This window comes from Emys orbicularis, chromosome 2 (genome assembly GCF_028017835.1).
Source record: "Emys orbicularis isolate rEmyOrb1 chromosome 2, rEmyOrb1.hap1, whole genome shotgun sequence".
In the NCBI taxonomy this organism is placed as follows: domain Eukaryota; kingdom Metazoa; phylum Chordata; order Testudines; family Emydidae; genus Emys; species Emys orbicularis.
The window spans coordinates 251,895,752-251,915,724 of record NC_088684.1 but is presented as its reverse complement, the minus strand read 5'-3'; the positions used below and the strand labels follow the sequence as shown (position 1 = coordinate 251,915,724).

Here is a 19,973-nt window from a genome sequence, read left to right as displayed (position 1 = left end):
CCTTATGTTTGTTTTAAACCTGCTGCCTATTAATTTCATTGGGTGACCCCTGGTTCTTGCATTACGTAAAGGGGTAAATAACATGTCCTTATTCACTTTCTGCTTTTATAGACCTCTATCATATCCCCCCTTAGACGTCTCTTTTCTTTAAACTGAACAGTCCCAGTCTTTTTATTCTCTCCTTGTATGGAAGCTATTCCATACCCCTAATCATTTTTTTTGCCCTTCTCTGCACTTTTCTCAATTCTAATATATCTTTTTTGAGATGGGGTGACCAGAACTGCATGCAGTATTCAAGGATTATAATTTTGCACAAAATGTTCCATGTGAGAAAGAGATTGCAATGATAAGAAGTAATTTTGTACTGAGCAGGGCAGAATTGAAACAGTTTATAGAGGTTTGGATGTTTTTTTTAAAAATATGTCCAGTAAAGAGCAAAGGAAATGAGTAGGGTCATGGGAAAGGAGATAGAGAAATCTGTAGGTGATTGGTCAGACTAAATGATCATAATTGTCCCTTCTGGATTTAAAATCTATGAGGCACATTCTCAGCTGCTGTAAACTGGCATAAACAGAAACAAATCGAACTACACCAATTTACACCAGCTGACACTGTGGCAGAAAAATAATCAACTGAATGCTGAGGTACATTGGTGCTCTCTTTGTGCGTTCCTAGGCCATTCTCTCCAGAGTACAGTCCCATCTTATTTGTTTTTTAAACTGTTTCCTTTAGCTGTCAACATCAAGTGTAGGCTTGGCACAATTTGTTTTTTTTTTTTTTTTTTATAGTTTCAACAGAAAATATCAATGTTAAAAATTAAAAAATGCTTTAAAATTATCTATATAAATTTTCCACAGTTGTGCAAAATTATAGGTTTAAGCATTTTTTGTATTGTTCTTGATTTAATTTTTCACAGTTACAGGAAATTACGGGGGGTCAGACAATAATAATCTAATGACCGTGGATGATGAGATTCAAAAAATTAAAGCTTTATAAATGTTAAAACACAAACTGTCAAAATAACATGTCAAAATTTCAGCCTTAAATCAAACTCTAAGAAGTTCTCAAACAGCATTTTTCTTACTTTACCAATCTGAACATTTCTGTTAATATTGATGGAAATATTTTTTTGTCATTTTGTGTGTGTATGGTGAATTTGACATTTATCAACATTTGCCGATAAAAATCTAATCCTGCCAAGCCTAGTTGAGTGTCACTGTGAGGTTGGATTTGAGTAGCTCGTATACATGATGTACACAGAAGCGGATGACCAAAATGCATACAGTCAGACTATGTATTATCACCAGACCCTATTTCATTTTTCAAATTATGAATGCAGAAGGTAGCAAAGTCCAAAAAGTACAGCATATTTTATTCTTGGATTGTTTGTCCTGGTATTCAAAGCTACACATGGATGTTAGCCAAGAAGAAAATTAAGGAAGCTGAGGTAACTTAGTTAACAGTGATTTATTATATGATACATTGCAAACCTCCCTGGAGCCCCAATCCAGCAAAGCACTAAAGAACATGCTTTTTGAAGTCAATGGGATTCCACATGTGCTTAAAGGGAAGCATATGCTTAAGTGGTTTGCAGGACTGGAGCCTTAAAGAAAGGGAAATTTGACTATGTTGCTGTTTTTTCCCCAATAAAACTGTTATTCACTAGGAAGACTTCTTTTTTCCTCAACAAAAATCTGAAAATCTAGCTGCATTGTATTGACCATTAACAAATCCTTGTTGAAAGTAATTACTTGCCATTCAAACCCAAACACAATTTATCAGTACAGTTCAACCTGTGCTTTTGTCCCCTCCAGTTTCCTCCCTTAGCAGTTGCAAGATTCTAGTCACCACAAGACTTCCTGTCTCCCTCATACTTTAACTCCTCATGTTAAGAGCAGCCACCTGTGAAACAAACTTCTGACCACATGCTGGCTTGTGCAGCACCTGTAAGCTATTCTGTGTACCTGATAGAAGGAAAGCTACTGTAGGTGAACCAAAAGAAGACGAGCTGGTCACTGTGTCAGGGAAACAGTGACAATTGATGAAGATGCAGACTAATGAGCTAACAAAGGAGCAGAGAAAGATGCTAAATGAAAAGTGTGGAATATGAAAGACAATAAGTGTCATCCATGAACATTAGAGCAGTAAGATTAGCAGGAAAATAGCAAAAGAGGGATTTTCCCTCCTGTAGTTGTAAACAGATTCCACTAATTAGAAGCTGTTCACTATGCTAACAACAGATGCTCAAATTACTATAATTCAGAGATTCTTAGGCCAGAAAGGACCATTGTGATCATCTAGTGTGACCTCCTGTATAACACAGACCATATAACTCCCCAAAATAATTTTGAGAGCATATCTTTTAGAAAAACATCCCACCTTGATTTAAAAATTGTCAGTGATGAATCCACCATAATCCTTGGTAAATTTTTCCAATGGTGAATTACTCTCACCTTTAAAAATGTACACCTTATTTCTAGTCTCAATTTGTCAAGCTTCAGCTTCCAGCGATTGGATTGTGTTATACCTTTCTCTGCTAGACTGACGAGTCCATTATTAAATATTTGTTTCCCACGTAGATACTTATAGCCTGTAATCAAATCATCCCTTAACCTTCTCTTTGTTTAGCTAAATAGATTGAGCTCTGAGTCTATGACTGTACAGTGTGTCTTCTAATCCTTGAATCATTCTCATAGCTTTTCTTTGAGCCCTCTGCAATTTATCAACATCCTTCTTCATAGCACTAAAACAGCGCTGGCCGAATTCTGCCACTTTTACTCATGTTGGTTAGTACCTTATTCCACAAGGTACTCCACTGAAATCGAAGGGACAAATTGTGGAGTAAGGTACTACTCATTGTGACTGAATATAGCCTTGTCTATATGAGTGGTTTAAACTGTTAGATTGAATAATGTTGTTGTAACAGGGACCATAAGTACAAAACAAGACATTGGAGACAGCAAACCAGGTGGGAAAGCATGATTTTAAAACTAGCAACAGATGGCTTGAGAGCTGGAAAAAATGTTACTCTATAACCATCCAAATACTGTGTGATGAGGCTGTTGATGTCTATGGGGAGACTTTTGTGAATTCTGAACTGTCCAAGATCTGTTTTTGCTATCAGCCCAAGAACATATGGAATAGAGATGAAACAGGATTGTTTTTTTGTTGGTTTACCATAAAAACCATGGAAGCAATGGCAGCAGCAGACTCTTAGTAAATGGAGCATATATTTGGGGGTGGAAAGTGTCAAAAGAAAATGGCACAAAAATGAATCTTCTTGATCAAAGGGATTCATGATGCATGACAGTTCTTCTTTTAAGAAAATGTGATAACTACAAAAAGGAAAACAAATTGAAATGGAAGCTGCTGACCATATAATAATCGGGGGGGGAGGGGGTAAGAATTTTTTTTTTACTGAAGCTGATTACAATGGAAATATTACTATATCAGCTACACTTCAAAATTAAAATGTTATGTATAGGGGCAATATCAAAATGTAAATGAAGAACAAGTGACAACTGTTCTTTCTGACAAGCACCTTCAACAAAAACAGACCTCCTACAAGATTAAATTTATAATTAAAATTACAGAGAAGGGTGTTGTGTAAATAGCGATGAACCATGTGAGATACGTTTATATTCTGCAACTATGCTTTAAATCTCTGGAATTCTGTGTCGGATGGAGTTCCAAATGAGTCAGTTGCAGCCCAGCTGGATATGAGCTTAAGTATACTGACTGGTTAAACAATGAGGTCCAACGAGGTTCTAAATTAAGCAAAAGGCATTCACCTATCCTGACTGGAATATTTTAATCTCTGAATAAATTCTTCTCAAGGCAACTGTGCCAAAATGCTGATTTTTTTCAAGAGGAAAATATTGGATTTCATTCCAGTCCCTAAAAATGAGATTGAAAAAATTAGCGTGTTTACCTTAGAAAGCAGATGAATAAGAGGGGACATGATAAAAAGAATATAAATAATGAATTGTCTAGAGAAGCTAGATTGGGACCTTCTGTTGACTGTTTGATAAAAAGGGGACCTTCATTGAAATTAAAAGGTGGGAAATTCAAAACCAATAAAAGGAAATATATTTCCACACAATGTGTGATTAAACTGTGAAACTCATTTCCCCAGGAAGTCATTGAAACTTAAAACAGAACAAGAATCAAAAAGGGATTTGATAGTTATACAGATATCGAGAATATCCAGAGTTAAATATTAAACCTTGAGCTTCAGGGCTTAACCCAATCTTTAACGAGTAAAGACCAAGATGAGACCTAATGTGGGTGGTGGGGGGCAGATTATCTCAGATCTGCCTGCACAGGGTTTTTACACCTTCCTCCAAAACATCTGATGCTGGTCACTGTCAGAGACAGAATACTGGACTTGGATTGTAAACTCTCTGGGGCAGGGACTGTCTTTTTTTCTGTGTTTGTACAGCACCTAACACAGTTGGGCCATGGTCCCTGACTGGGGATCCAATGCAGCATGATAATACAAATAAACAAATAAATAATAATCAATGGACTTTGAGTCTGATCCAGGGTGGCATTTCTTATGTTTCTAAATGTGCAACAAATTTACTGCATGTAGTAAAGAACTAATTCTGGCTCCAGGCGGTAGCATTGGGAATTGAAGGCATTAATTTATTAGTATGTATTAGTGTATTCATTTACATTCAAATGATATTTACTAGAGTAAATATTGCTAAAGCCTCATTATATAGGACTGTTAATGTTTAGAATTATACAATCAGTAAAATGTTTGTTCACATTATTTTTTAATCCGTGAATGGCACGCTTTGCCGGACGGTTATCCAAAGTTCCATAGCACTATGAGGCATAAAGTAATTCTCCTGGTTAAATATCATTAGAATTTAGAACAAAAATTGTGTCTTCCTTCAAATAATGCCAAATTAGTGGAGTTGAAACCTTATCTAAAGTCCTAGTTACATATTCATTGCTTAGAGCAGATATCTCCCCACACTTATATATTTATCAATGTTTCTATTTTCTACTGAACCCTCTCAAAAATGTTTTGGAGCCACACATTCTCTCAATCTCTTTGGCTACAAGTTATTTCTATGAATAATTCACCAAATAATCTGCACTAGGACTCTGGAGTATAATAAAAGTCGATTCTGATTCTGTTCTTCCACGGGCTTTGTAAAACTGCCTTTGCCAGTAGAAAATGGTAGAAAGGAATACCTAGAAATACTTATTTTATGAAGACAACAGCGCTAGACTTAACATCTGCTGCTCAGCTCAGAGTATGTAAAATGGGATAACTATAACTGCAGGCAGATATCAAAATTATCCAGCAAAACTTTCATATAATTGATTTCAGAGATGTCAAACGAACATGTTCTATAAGTGAAATGAATGTACGCTATAACTTAAGAGTAAGAAAACGCCCCAAGAGGATTATACAACTGGGTACATTTTCATTTAAGAGTCTCTGAGATTTCACAATGCTGTAAAAACCATTAGAAACATGTGTCTTTTCAAAACATGAAGACTCCAAAGGCTTCCTTACTAAAGATAAAAGATGAAAGGAAATACTCTACCAGTTGGATCAAAGTCTGGAAAATAATCTGGACAATTCTGATCAGTGAAACTTCCAGCAGGTGTGTCATCCCAGCACAACCATCCATCCCAAGTTCGGTTGCAGAACAGACCTAGTCATTTAGGAAGAATGTGATAATTAATTTAAAAAAATTGATCACACTTAACCCACTCTGTTCTATTCCCCCCCAGTTAAAAGGCTGTCCACTTGTTGCAAAGTACAGAGTTCTTAATGCAGCAAAATAAAATTATTGCTACACTTTGAAGTGCATTCAAATGTAAGTTTTAATTTATGGCTGCCATTGCTGAGCTGTTGCGGGTGGTGTCCTTCTTGCTGAAAAGTGATGGTTTTTACACCAATTGAAAAGAACTTCCAATATAGGGCCTGATGCTGTAAAACCAGAAGTCCCAATTCAGCAATCCATTCATATTCAGCAAAGCATTTTAGCACATGCTAAAGTGCTTAACTGATTTGGGGATTTAGTCACATTGGTAGTACATGTACCTTCAGTTTCTCAGCACCTTTGAAAATCAGGCCCTGGTTGTGTAAAGCTGGAAACTTAAAAATTTAGAGGCATGCCCAGTTAAAGGCACTACTGGACAAATTGTGGCTTTTAAGTCACATCCCATGATTAGGGCTTCTGATCTTAGGTTTTAACCAATAAACATAAATAAAAGCTCCAATGCAAACAGAAAATGAAATTGGTACTTAGCCAATAAACACCGGAAAAAACACCAGAAATGGTAACTAAGGGCTTGTCCACATAGAGCTGTAACGTGGACTGCCAGGGTGTGACTTCTAAAGCACATTAATGTGTAGTGCATGAATTTGTCCGTGTAGACCCTGCAGGTGCACACTAAAGATTCCCTAGTGCACTTTACCATAGTGCTGTTTGAAACAATTGTACTTTAAAGCACACTCGGGTACATTAAAGAGATTATTCATGACAGTATAAACAAAGAGAAAGTCCTGAACCTCCCCCTCCTCCCAATTTTTGGATATCAAAATATAATTCAAAAATTGTTTAAAATACCCCCCCCCCCCCAAAATGAAATTAATAAACTCAGAAAAAACAGATGCCCTACCCAGGATGCAGAGGTTACAGACATAGACCCAGGTCCTGCAATATGATGCATATAGGCAAACCCCTGCACTTGTGTGCAGTGCAGGAGTGGGGCCTTACCAGGGCCGGCTCCAGGCACCAGCTCAGCAAGCAGGTGCTTGGGGCGGCCAACGGAGAGGGGCGGCACGTCCGGCTCTTCAGCAGCAATTCGGCGGCGGGTCCCTCACTCCCTCTTGGAGCGAAGGACCAGCCGCCGAATTGCCGCCGAAGAATGAAGTGGCGGCGGTAGAGCTGCCTCCAAAGTGTCGCAGATCGTGATTGCGGCTTTTTTTTTTTTTTTTTTTCCTGCTTGGGGCAGCAAAATCCCTGGAGTCGGCTCTGGGCCTTATTCAGATTTCCTCCCGAAGGATCCTGGGGGATACAGATTACAGCTCTGCCACCCTTCCATCTGATACATTACACATTCCTCCCCATGCCAGGCTAGCCCCACTGCTTGATGCAGTCCTGGGAGAGCTGGGCTATAATCCTGTCTTGGGCAAGTAGCACTTGTGGGGGCATAAGGAGGTAGCATTGCCCAAGCTCCCTAATGGGGTTATGCCCAGCCCCTGAAATGGAGCAGAAGGGGGTGGGGAAGATTCCTTAGTCCTTTTCCCCACCAGACTTATCTACCCACTCTGGGCTGGGCACAACTGAGTCCTGACTTCCCTCTTCTAATTGTTAAATCAGAATTCGTTTACAGCCTGTTACACTGAGTTCACAGATTGATAGCGTAACAAATGACACTGTAGTTCTGAATGCTGTGGCATAAATCTGCCACTAGCTGCAGGTTTAGAAACATAAATGCAATGAAAAATCTAGGCTTTGGGGGTATTTTTAATTTTAAAATCAGATTACGCAGGAGAAAAAGCATTCACTGCCATGGCCCCGCTGCAACACCCACTGAAGTCAATGAACATGGAATCATTGACTGTGATGATCAGGCATAACATGCATTTTCAAAATCCTTTGATGGTTGATGGGAGAGATTTTGAAAGGCACAAATGGCAGTTAGGCTCCTAACTGATACTGGAAGTTAACGGGATTTGGGTGTCTAATTGTGGTTGTGCATTTGAATCTCTCTCCCAATGGAAGCAAATCTTCTTAAGGAAAGTGACAGCATTTATAACAGATGGAAAAAGATGTTAATAGATGACTGAGCTACTGAAGAAACTGTACCCACAGTAGATATTTTAAGTCAGTAGATCTGTTGTCGAAAAATGGATGCTTTCAAATTTAATTTTTCAGCTGAAATTTACTATACATTTTTTCTTTTTTAAGACCACTTGTTTTCTCATTATGTAAGAATCCATGTATGTTTATTTTTCTCCATTATCAACAGATGTGCTGAACTACTTGTTCAGGTTATTAACAAATCATAATATTACTTCAGTGTGGGATAGAATTACATACCCTTAGTTAGTTATATTTCTTTCTGTAAAGCACTTGACTGCCCTTCTCAAAGGGTTTGAGATATATTTGCATGAGCTTGAGGAATTAGTTGGTAAAATCAAAAGCAGAGAAATATAGCAGAAGCAAAGTGCAATTTAAACACATTTCTGAAAGGCACTGCAGTCTGGGCTGTATAGGAGGCTTTGATTTTAATTTTGAAAACATTTGTCATGCCTTGAAATGAAAAACAAAAAAACAAAACAACCATTGATGTTTTTCAATACACCATACAGCCTTTCCTTCAAGGAAAACAACAAGACAATTTTTTTCCACTGGACATATCAGAAATGCACATCTACGTGATAAAATAGAAAAGTGACAATTTGAAGAGAATAATGAATAATAACTGGCCCAGGAATAATACAATTTTGAAAATGAAGGAGGGGGGGAAATGATTCTGTCAAAATCACGTAGATTGAAATTCTGTGCTGCAACTTGAAGGCAGAGTATGGTGGCTTTAAACCACTTGTGTGCCCATCCAGTCCTGGACTCCTTCAAGGGCTGGAGAGGCTCCGGAAGTATACAGCCTTGGGGTCTAAGTTATGGCAGTCTCTCTGGGTTGCCCTATGGACTGCAGTGCTGCATGGAATTGCCGCAGCTTTGCATGCTGAAGCCCTGCTCCTGATACATCCACTAAACCAGGGGATCCTCTCCTCAGAAGACAGCCTTATAGCTGACTTCTGCAATTCCTGCACCAGGGCAATCTGCTGACAAGGTATTTAGAGCCCCTTTATGCTGCTCCAGGCCTTCTTTTGAGGTTTAATGGGTTGGAGTGAGGGGTAAAGGTCTTTTTTTGTATCAATTTTTCTTCATAGAACCAAACTGAAAAAAAAAATCATTTCATTCATGTTGAAATCATCTCAGTTATTCTCACCATAAGAAATAAATCCCCCATATCTTGTATCAAACCCAGCCGTATCAAATGACAACTTCAGTCTAGCTGTCAGTCAGCGGCACGTAGGAGTTGCCACACTGCACTAGACCAGCATCCATCTCCTGCCTGCAGTAGAGCTGCAGCGGAGGAAATTGCAAGAAATCCTGCAGTGGAAATTAGTCCCTGATCCTGCAAATCCTTAAGCATTTGTGTAACTTTACTCACACAACAAGTCCCACTGAAGCCAATAGAACTTTTTACATGAGTGAATCTACAGAGGTTTGCAGAACTGGGGCCTAATAGAATAAGCTGCTCAGAAAGGATTTTTTCCCCTAAAGCCCAGCAATTAGAGGTTTGCTTTTGCCCTGACACACAAGGGCTTATCTCCCCTAATGAGTGGTTTATCCTATCTTATAGCTATGGATGTTCTCATTATGGACCCGAATACTATGCCCACTGAAGTCAATAGGAGCCTTTCCACTGACTTCAATACACTTTAGATCAGACCTTGAACATCTAAATGTCAAATCATTTTTTGAATCTCACAGAGCTCAGTAATATCCTGTGAGCACAATAACATTTTGTGGTGATAAGTCCCATAGTCTACATATCCATTGTGTATAAAAATACCTTCTTTAATCCAATATAGATGTCATACATTTGTCAGCTTTCAGTTTCATCAAATTTCTCTTTGTTCTTGTATTATGAGAAAAACATATCTGATTTACCTTCTCTATACCATTCATTATTTTGTATATTTTTATCATGTTCTCTTTTAGTTGTCTCCTCTCTACACTAAACAATCCCGATATGTTTAATTTTTTCTCACATAAAATCTCACAATGCCTGTAATAATTTTGTCACCCTTCTCTGGCTTACTTTTATTTCCACGGTATCCTTTTTGAGATGAGACTGACCAGAACTGAACACAGTATTCCTAGGGAGGGTGCTTCTGGAATTATATCATGACAGCATGATATGTCCAATATTATTTTCCATTCCATTGCTTATACATCCCAATATTTTGTTTGCTCTTTTGACTACTACTCCACAGGACAGCCCTAGATGTTTTGTGGCCCAGGATGGAAAATGTGCCCATCCTACCTCCAAAAGCACACACACACACACACACACACACACACACACACACACACACACACACACACACACACACACACACACACACACACACAATCAAACCAAATAAAAAAAACCCACACAATTCCCCGCATTGACCATGATTTGGTGCCCTGAGGATGGCTGCCTACATTATCCACCCCTAAGGCTGGCCCAGCCACTCTGGCTTCAGCAAAGGTTTCATTGAGCTGTTCACAATAATGCCTATGACTGGATGGTTACATTTAACTTAGAATACAGAATATTTAGAACATCTGTGTTAATTTAGAACCGAGAAAGGTGTCAGTCAATAAACAAATTATGAAAAAATGAAATCGCTGGTTGAAGAAAATAGAAGGACATCTATATTGAAGAGATTGCTATTCATATTCTCTCTCTTTAAAGTATCTGTGTGGGTTTGATACTTGTGAAAGGTGCTGGACTGACAGCCCTAAAGACTGATGTTCCCAAAGCATGAACAGCAATAATTCAAGCTTCACCACATTGCCAATTCAGTGTGCCTCAACGGTGTCAGGGAGGAATGATCTCTAAGGATGAGAGGATTGTTCATTCTCCATGATCATCTGTAGGGCAATTCTCCCTAAAACTGATACAATGGGTGATAAATTGGTATGATTTTGCAAATGCAGACAGTAAGACTATGCATAATAATATTAGTACACAGAAGGAAATGTTATACAGAAAACACATCGATGTGCAATTTTTTTTTTTTACCTTTTTTTCTATATGGTGGATCTCTGTTCATTCTCTCATAGCATTTGAACTGTGAATCTATTATCTTCTGTCGTTCTGGTGAATGTTCAGTTACTACAGGCTCTAATGTAGGATCAGTATAATTGACAGTAGAAGTAAGACTTGGAGCCATTCTCTGCAGAAAGGAAAATCTGTTAATGTAAATGAGTAAAACCAGGAGGAGAAAATCAAAAACATGAGGTTCAGAAATCTCTATTATCCTTACTTCAAAGGCCTTTTATCTGCACATATGCTTAGTATTTTTTATGGAACTTTTATCTTTGGCAAAGCAAATTGTAAATATAGTAGTTTTTCTCCACTATAAACTCAGCATTTTAACCACATTCTTTCCCTTAGACTAGGCAACATAAAGAATCATTAGAGACCTTGTAAAGGCTGAGAAACGTTTCATTTGTTTTATTGACCTACAGGTACTTTTTAAAATCTGCCCTGCCACAAGTTGCTGCTCCCAGCTATCTTCTCTAGACAACGTAGGTTTTTCCACTGTACCTAACATTGTGTATCTTATTGCCACATCTTATAAATCAACTGAATGTTTCATATTCTGAGTGATCAAGCTGATGTCACCCTGGAAATCCACTGAAGTGTTGATGCAAATAGAGGCATAGGCCAAAGATTTCAAACCTAAGAGCCTAAGTTTAGGTCTTTCAATCCTTAGTTGGACACATAAGTAAAACGTACCTGATTTTCAAAAGTGCTGAGTGCCTGTAGCCCCCTTTGATTACAGTGGGCTATATTGTGGCATTTATTCCACAACCCTGTGTAAGGACAGGGCAGACTCACACTACTCTACTAGAATCATGGAAAGACTGTCTCAGCCAGGCAAAATCTCTTCTGTGATGGGTCAGTGCACATGGGAGTGCACACCTTGTTCCATCCATTAAGATCTGATTGATCCCTCTATTGCACCAGACCAGCTCTGTGAGCCAGTCTAAAGTGAGATAGCATGGGGCTTTTGTTCCTCTCCACCCTACTCCACCCGTTTTGTAATGTGCTCCCAATGGGAGGTGAATGGAACGAGCAGTTCCTATGCTTCCTTTCTTGTTTGACTCCCTACCTCTCCACAGTAACCATCACACTCTGGCCCATAGGGATTTGTAGGTGCTCGGCACCTTTGAACATCAGGCCACATTTATTTAGGTGTATACATTTTATTTTGGAATGTAACTTCAGGCACCCAGGTTTGAAAATGTAGGACCCAACCTTTATTATTCCAAGCCTAGTTTTCCTTAGAGACTAGGCATGCAAGCCTGTTGGCTTTAATACAAGATTCCATTTGGCTGCATTGTTTCTCAAAACCAAAATGTGTGTTGGCTTTCCCACAAAGGATCCCAGGAGTATGTTTCAGATGATATCTACTCCATTTATAGGTCACTCACTGCAAGCCTGAGGGGTTTATAGCAGCATTTGATGATTTAAACAGGCATTTATAGTTGTACAAATAGAAAACATGACAATTTTCAACCCTATTTTAATACCACCCTATTCCTCCAAAATAATACTTGTTCCTTATTGCTCAAGTAATACCACAAACTATTGCATTCAAATGTTGTTTCATTTAACACTACTAGATCACTTTTATATAGTCTATAACATAGACAGTGTGTTTGAAATACAGAAAGCAAAGACTGAATTTTATCACAATTCTTCTGTTTCAAGTTATTTCATTTTAGCCCTTTAATGCCCCCATATCTAACCGAATTTACAATCTCATTTGCTACCAACATTTTAATTTTCACTAGCAAACAACCACCATTTGGAGTGTAAGGGGGATGAAGAATGCATTTTACTTCATTATATTGAGATAATTGTTTGACATAAAACAGATGGAAATAGGAAGAAGGGAGATATATTCTTGATAGGTTCTACTCTATTCTTTTAAATGTAGGTACTTATACTACACCCTTCACTCAGTGAGTGAGATATGTCTGAATGGTTCTGTTTGGATACTTGGATAAAAATGAATTAAAGTGTATAGAAAGCCTAGAACCAAGAACAAATATGTAAATGTACCCCAGATTGGTGAAAAGGGAGTGGGACTCACAAAAGACCTTCCAAAGCTACATCAGCAACAACCAAATATCAAGGAGGAATTAACAAAACATTCAGTGACGAGGAAGGCTACAGAGGGATGGGATGAAAAAGTGGAGGGACAGGGCCTCCATATAGATGGCCTCTGCTTCTGGTGGCTTCCCTGGCATGCATGGGGATTTTGAAAGATCTGCAGGTTTTGGAGGTAGAGCCATATGATTGTTCTGGGCATAGAGTTTCCTTTCCCCTAAATAGGTTTTCCCTGGAGAAGGGATGATCTGACCCCCTTTTTGACCAAACACAGTTAAAACCAATTCAAAGATTAGCAACGCCAGAAGAGATTGAAAAGTTTGTGATCCTGAATTATACATGTTTGTTCCACTAGATTTTTCCTTACAACTTAGAGAACAATTCAAATATGAGATAAAAGGGAAAAATATAAATCTATATGTTAGAACAGTAAGCACATGTTAAGTAATTAAAAAAATCTTGCCATCTTTTTTAACCTTTTCAAGATGATCTCTCTCTTTCTCTCTCTCTCTCTATAAAAGAGGACTGTGCATTCACAGAGGCTACATAGGACAGAAACATAGTGTACCTTGAAATTAAAAGCAAGAAATGCCAGCAGAAAGGAAATGTACTAACGGTATCTTGTAGTAGGTGAGGACATGATGATTTACTATTGTAAAGCCATTTTTAAAGGGAATGATAGTCTTTTTGTGAGTAGGATATTTCTGAGAGAGAAGACATCTTATTCTTGAAGAGCAATTTTACAAATTGCCACACACAAAGGGACTAGGCCTGTTCCCAAAGAAGTTAACGGCAAAACTTTCATGGGGTATATAGTTAAAGGAGAACACCTTACTCGGTGGTTGTTGGTCTTGTATGTGTGTGTCTGGTGGCAGGGTGTGTATGCAAATGGAGTAAGAATTCACACCCTGCTTTGTTAATTTTGTATTTAGCACAGTGCATTTTATCTGTATCTAAATCATCTATACAGTATTGTTTAAATTAAGCTATAATGTAACAAATGAGACTGTATTCTCTAGTCATTAGAAAATGTAAAAGGTGAAATCGTGGCCCCATTAAAGTCAATGGCAAAATTCTCACTGACTTCAGTGGGCCCTTGATTTCATCCAGGTAAATTAAAAACACAGAGGTGACTTTCTCATGATAGTCTTATAAATAGAAACTGCTTTATGGCATATAGTAAATCTTACCTGTATTTGGATAAAAAACAGAACATTAACGTTTTGATACAATAGGCCCAGATTCTCAAAGGTATTTATGCTCCTAACTTCTATTGATTTCAATGGAAGTTGGAAGCATAATTACCTTTGAGGATCTGGCCAATAGTCCCTGACATAAGCTCAGTTTTGTTCTTTTAGTGCACAATAAGCATTTGCACACATCAGGTATTTATTCACAATTTATTTGTGCATGCATACTTTTGAAAATCTGACCAATGCTTTGTAAGTATGAACAGTATTTTTTTTCTCTCTCTCTCACTGTCTCTTAAAATCAGGTAAAAAAAATTTGAGGATGAATGTGAAATATACATTTTTGGAGCTTTAGTCTTTTCTATTGTATATAGGAGTGTAGCAAGGGCATGGCCTCCCTCTGGGCCTGACAGGGAGGAACTAAGGCCCACCCCCTGGTGGGTAGAGCCAGGCCAGCCACGCCTGCCCCTCCAGAAACAGAGAAGCGGGACAGGAAGTACAAAAGGCGGGCCCTGCAGCTCAGTTGGCCAGAGCCGGTGAAGGAAACAGATGCCTCCCACCACTGCTGGGGCTTGTGCCCAACGGGGACCTCTACAGCACAGAGGACTTGAAGGAACTGCCAGAGCTGCCAGCTGAGAGGGGCACCGAGGAGCTGTTGGGACTGCCGCTAGCTGTGTACCCTGAGGAGCCGGAGGACACACACGTAGTGAAGGTACCCAGTGAGGGGGTCATAGGAAGTAGTCCAGGAACACCAGACAGTAGTCTGGTTGTAGTGCCAGAGTGCTGGTTGGCATGTTGTAGTGGGATCCCCGTCGACCCAGTGGCGGAGCGCTCCACCACTGTTAGGGCCCTGGGATGGGACCCTGTGGAGTAGGATGTGCCTGGGTCCCTCTACCCCTGCTGGCAAACCCCACCCCAGGATGGCCACCTTCCCTCCTTAGGCCAGGAGGTCTGTGTTTGTCTGCCGTCTGCCTGAATTAGGACATCAGACAAGAGACGGTTTGGTGCTCTGCCCTGCCTGAGGTCCCGAGACCCTAGATTGTTTGGTGCTCCACTCTGCCTGAGGGTCTGAGCCCCCAAGACTGTGCACTGCTCTTCCCTGCCTGAGGGCCAGCCTGCTGGACTATTTGCTGCTCTGCCCTACCTGAGGGTCAGGGGCCTATCCTGGCTCTGCCTCAAAGGCTGCTAATTCCCCGTTAAGCCAGCTTTTCCAGAGGAGGCGTGGCCTCCCTCCAGGCCTGAGAGGAAGGGACAGACACAGGCCTCTACATGGAGCTTATACTGCACCCATCGCTCTGGTATTAAATGGCTCGATCCAAAGACCACTGAAGTCAGTGGCGGTCTTTCCACTGACTTCAGTGGGTTTAGGAACAGACCCTACATGCTGGGGCTTAATCAATCAAAATATTAATATATTTAATAATTTTTTTACATCTAGAATGAGGTGACATATTATCGTTGCATCCTCAATTCTTGCTTTATGAGGTTACTTAATTAAGTATGATAGACTGCAAAAAAAGGGGTTATGTATCTTTTCTCCTTATTTGCATACAAAGAAGCTTTAAAGTCCCTTGGGACAAGTAGGGGAAATGACTTTAGTCATAACATCCTACAGTCCACTCTTCCACAGCTATAGGCTCAGATACACATATAGGCTCCACATACAGGTCACATAGGCTCCTATCCATCTCCGATTAACTTCAGTGGGCATTGGATCAGGCTATTAGTTCCTTGGAGAAATTATCAAGAAATTTGGTTAGAAATCTAAATTTGGAAATTTACATTTGGAATGTTGTAATTGGGTGTTTTTGGAATTAACCTTAAGATGCTTTTTTCTAACATCTGTTATGCCATAAAAAGTATTTAACAAGACTAAGTAATCTTTTATCGATTAATATCTGCTATAGTGTGTGGATTTGTATTTTCCACAAGTTCATTACTATGTATTGAAAAAATTTCCCAGCCATCAATTATTTCAGATGGAAGTACAAATAATGTCGATATGTACAGTAAAGTAGAATACCTTGTGCATTACAAATTATTCTTTATTAAAGAGAAATAAATAATTCACAACTTCATAATCAGGACATTTGGCATATGGCATAAGTGATCAGTATTATTTCTTCTGAAGAAAACTGCTTAAGTGATGTCCCATGCAGCAGTTTAGCAGCCGTACATATGATGTCACTCCTAAAAGTCCAAGTAAATGACGTCATACATACGACCACCAAGCCACCACTCATATGACAGTTATAAGAAGATGAATTATCACTATGAGTAGAGTGCTGGGAATACTGATGATCTCTTTATACCTAAAATTAGTAATACAGTCCAGATGAAAGCAATTTGCATGTATTATTTGTCCCACTCTACTATAAATTCTTAAACACAGGTAAATCCGTCTGTCTTATCGATGCAAGATTTTCCTCATTTGTACAACAGACTCCAGATAAAGGAAACATAAAATATAGTTGTTTCAGAAACTGCTTCATGTGATGAACAAGTTTCCAAAAAGGCCCTACTCCATCATTAGTAATGATAAAAACATAAAAAGTACTGTATAAATTATTGACGCTAAGTGACATTTAGGACCAAGCGGTATATATTGGATCACTTTCTTTCCTTCCATCTGCCTTTTTTCTAAACTAAGTATAGTAAATTGGCAACCTCTAATGTTGAGCCCAAAAAATATCTTATGAATTCTGGCCAAGCCAATAATTTATTATTATTGGTTCTGGTGACTGAAAAATACTCTCCAAATTCTTTTTTAAATGGCTATATCCAGTCACCACTATACGAATCACTAAATTCCTATCCATCGGTACATCCAATCTTTCAGTGGGAACTGAGCACAACTCAACATGGGTTACACAGACCCTCCAGAACCTTGAATCTGGTCCCATGTCTCTTCATGACTATTAATGGCAGGATAGTGATAGAATCCATTTAGCATGCTTTAGGAGGGCAATTAATGCACAGTACTCTCAATGTTATAGAACATTATAATAATTTCCCCCCCATCTTTTAATATTTGTTTAACATGAGTAATAGAACTTTGAAATATTTAATATTAGTTCCTCACATTCATACATTGAACATTAAAATTATTCTAATATTTAGCTAGCATTAAAGCAGGATAGAAGCTAGTTTTTATACTGCGATCCCATGATGCTTACATCACTAATGTTGGCAGGTCTTTAAATAAGCAAGAGACCACCAGTAGCATAATGGAAAGACACTGTAATTTTAGTGAAAAACAACTTTTATCTTCATTAATATTTATTATACTACTTTTGCAAGGCAGTCCTGCAAGCCTGGCTCACATGGGGAATCCTTACTTATATGAGTAGTCCAATGGAAGCCATGGGCTTGAAGGAAGACTATATTTGGCCTTTTGTCATAGGGAGCTGCTTTAGACCAATCAACTTCACAATGACATTAATTATTTTAATTTTTAAATTTGAAAAGTAGAGATTGAGCCAAAACCCTGGAGCATCCTTTAATTTGAGAATCTACTTTTTTGGGTGCAGGCAGGCTTTTGTTTAATACAAAACTGTACCCATTTTGTTTGTACCACAGTTTGAAAATAAGCAAATGCAGAAACACTCTCACCAACTCTAAACTATAAAATATTTATTTGCCTTCAAGGGGGATACTTGTACGAGTAAGACTTGTACATTTGAGCCCCAGTTGCTTACAGCTGGATGGCAATATGTAGCTGCAAGGTGAAATATTCACTTTAAAGCAATTTTTTCAAAGGCAACAGCACAGATAATCAGATACTGCTCCTTCCGGATAGGTCTTAGGGGAAAAAAGTAAATAGCGAAAAGATTTAAAATGATGATTCACCCTTTATTGCATTTATTATGAGAAGCTTCCACATGTAATGTATGAGGCAGCCCAGGAAGATCTATTTTCTTCTGAATAGGTTGGCCAGTGGAATTCTGTCCTATACTTTCCTCAGGAATCTGCAAAATTATACCTTGTGTACAATATGTGCTCAACGGATTCCTCTTTATTTTAAATTAATGATTAAAATCAAGAGTGGATTATTTTACCTTTTTTCAATAAAGTTAATGAATAGTAAAAATTGCTTTGGACTTTAAGAACTATACAGCACCAGCAAAATTAGAAAAGCCCTCTCAGCAGAAAATAATTTAGAAAGTTATCTATATTTTACATGTGAGGTGGCATATGGCCACGCAAGAAAGCTCTGATTGGCTAGAGGTGGTGGAGGGCACTGCTTTCTAGAGATCCTGCAGGGTCTGCCTCCTCTATTATGGGGGTGGGATGGCTGCAGGAGATTGGATAACAGACTATGGAATTTCACTGGTGGTGACGAGTGTCATTCTCAAACAAAAACAAGCGGCTGGTTGTCCATGTCTTGAATTTTATTATGGTGGAAGTGGTGTCACTCCAAAACCAAGAGAGGAGATTGGCAGGTGGTCACACGGGTGACTCTAGGACAATCAGCTAGCCCCAGGGGTAGGGGTTGGAAAAGATGCTGCCACTGTATTGGCAGTTTGATTTTTGGACTAAAATAGAGAGCAGCTGGATGGACCTTGGAACCACAGTAGAGGGGTGTGATCCAGAGAACAGGTGGACTCAGTTGGAAACTCTGGACCAACTCATCAACAATGGGGATGGATGGTCCAGGAAACATGAATCAGAACTCACTGTTCAATGAGTTCACAGCACATTGTAGCTTCAGTGACTACAGCAAAGCATTGGGTCTTACTTCACTTTGGGCTGGGGCTACTGGAACTCTTAATCAGGTCAAAGAGCATTAATCTATATATTTAGATGTGGGGGACTGGGTACACTGTATTATTGCTGGGCAATGCATATGTGTAGCTTCCCATAGGGGGTCTCCTCTTACCATTGCCCCTGATATGGATTCAGGACTTGTCCTGCTTATATAAAAGTATTGCTTTATTGCTCAGAGCAGTGTCCATTCCTGGGGTTACCTCCTTCCTCCCCAAGGGCGGGGGCTTGATGCTTGCCAGGAAAAAAAGGGTTTGTCCCTCGCATCTCGGATCTAAAATCCACTCAACTAAATCCAGATGGCCCCCAATCTGACAAGTGTCCTCATGGACAGGATTTGGGGAGCTTAGGCAGGAACCCTAGGGACCATGTCAAGTCTGGATCCCCCATGTGGCCCATACAGTTCCAATGATGATGACATATCCTATGGTGACCCGCTGACTGCCCTGGTTTATGGGGAATGGTCAGACCAGCTTCATGGCTTTCCAGGAGGAGCTAGAATCTGCATTTCAAATGTACTGTCCCCCGAAGCAACAGAAAGCCAGGGTCCTGCTCAGTCAGCTGTGGGGAGCTGCCTAGAGGACGTAAGGATAGGACATAACTGGATGACCAGAAATACATGGTTGAAAATATTTTTAGGCAGCTAGGGGAACTGTTTGGGCTTCTGACTTCCCCCTCCCCCATGAACAGATGAAGGAGTTTTATTCTCAGACTCAGAAACCCACAAGATGCTAAGTGAGTTTGTCTTGAACAAACCAACCAGTCCATCAAAGGGATGAATCCCTACCTGGCTCAGATCCTGGAACAGCAGTTGACTGGGCGATTGGCAGAAGGGGCCTAAAACCCCCTTGTTCTGCAGTCAATGTGCAGCTTGCTGGCCCAATGCCCAGACATGGGCTTTAGAAATTGTAGGGAGGCGGTTGCTCAGGTGGTTGACTCACAAAAGCCTGATGGGGGCCAGGGCTTGACTGCCACCAGACATAAATAAATTATATTCAAAATTGTGAAGGCTGTAGTGATGAAAGAGTACCAAATGAAGGGTATCCTCATTAAAATGGCAAATGTCTCACTAACAGA

General features: G+C 39.4%; 1 protein-coding gene across 1 annotated transcript in view; it reads right to left on the bottom strand.

The window, feature by feature from the left end:
- Positions 1–19,973, bottom strand: part of CALCR (calcitonin receptor) — a 161,675-nt gene that overhangs the window by 89,093 nt on the left and 52,609 nt on the right. The window contains exons 4-5 of the mRNA XM_065398458.1: positions 10,843–10,996; positions 5,568–5,678 (exon numbers count right to left, since the gene is read on the bottom strand). Coding sequence (XP_065254530.1) covers positions 5,568–5,678; positions 10,843–10,996 — 265 coding nt within the window. The remainder of the gene's footprint in view (positions 1–5,567; positions 5,679–10,842; positions 10,997–19,973) is intronic.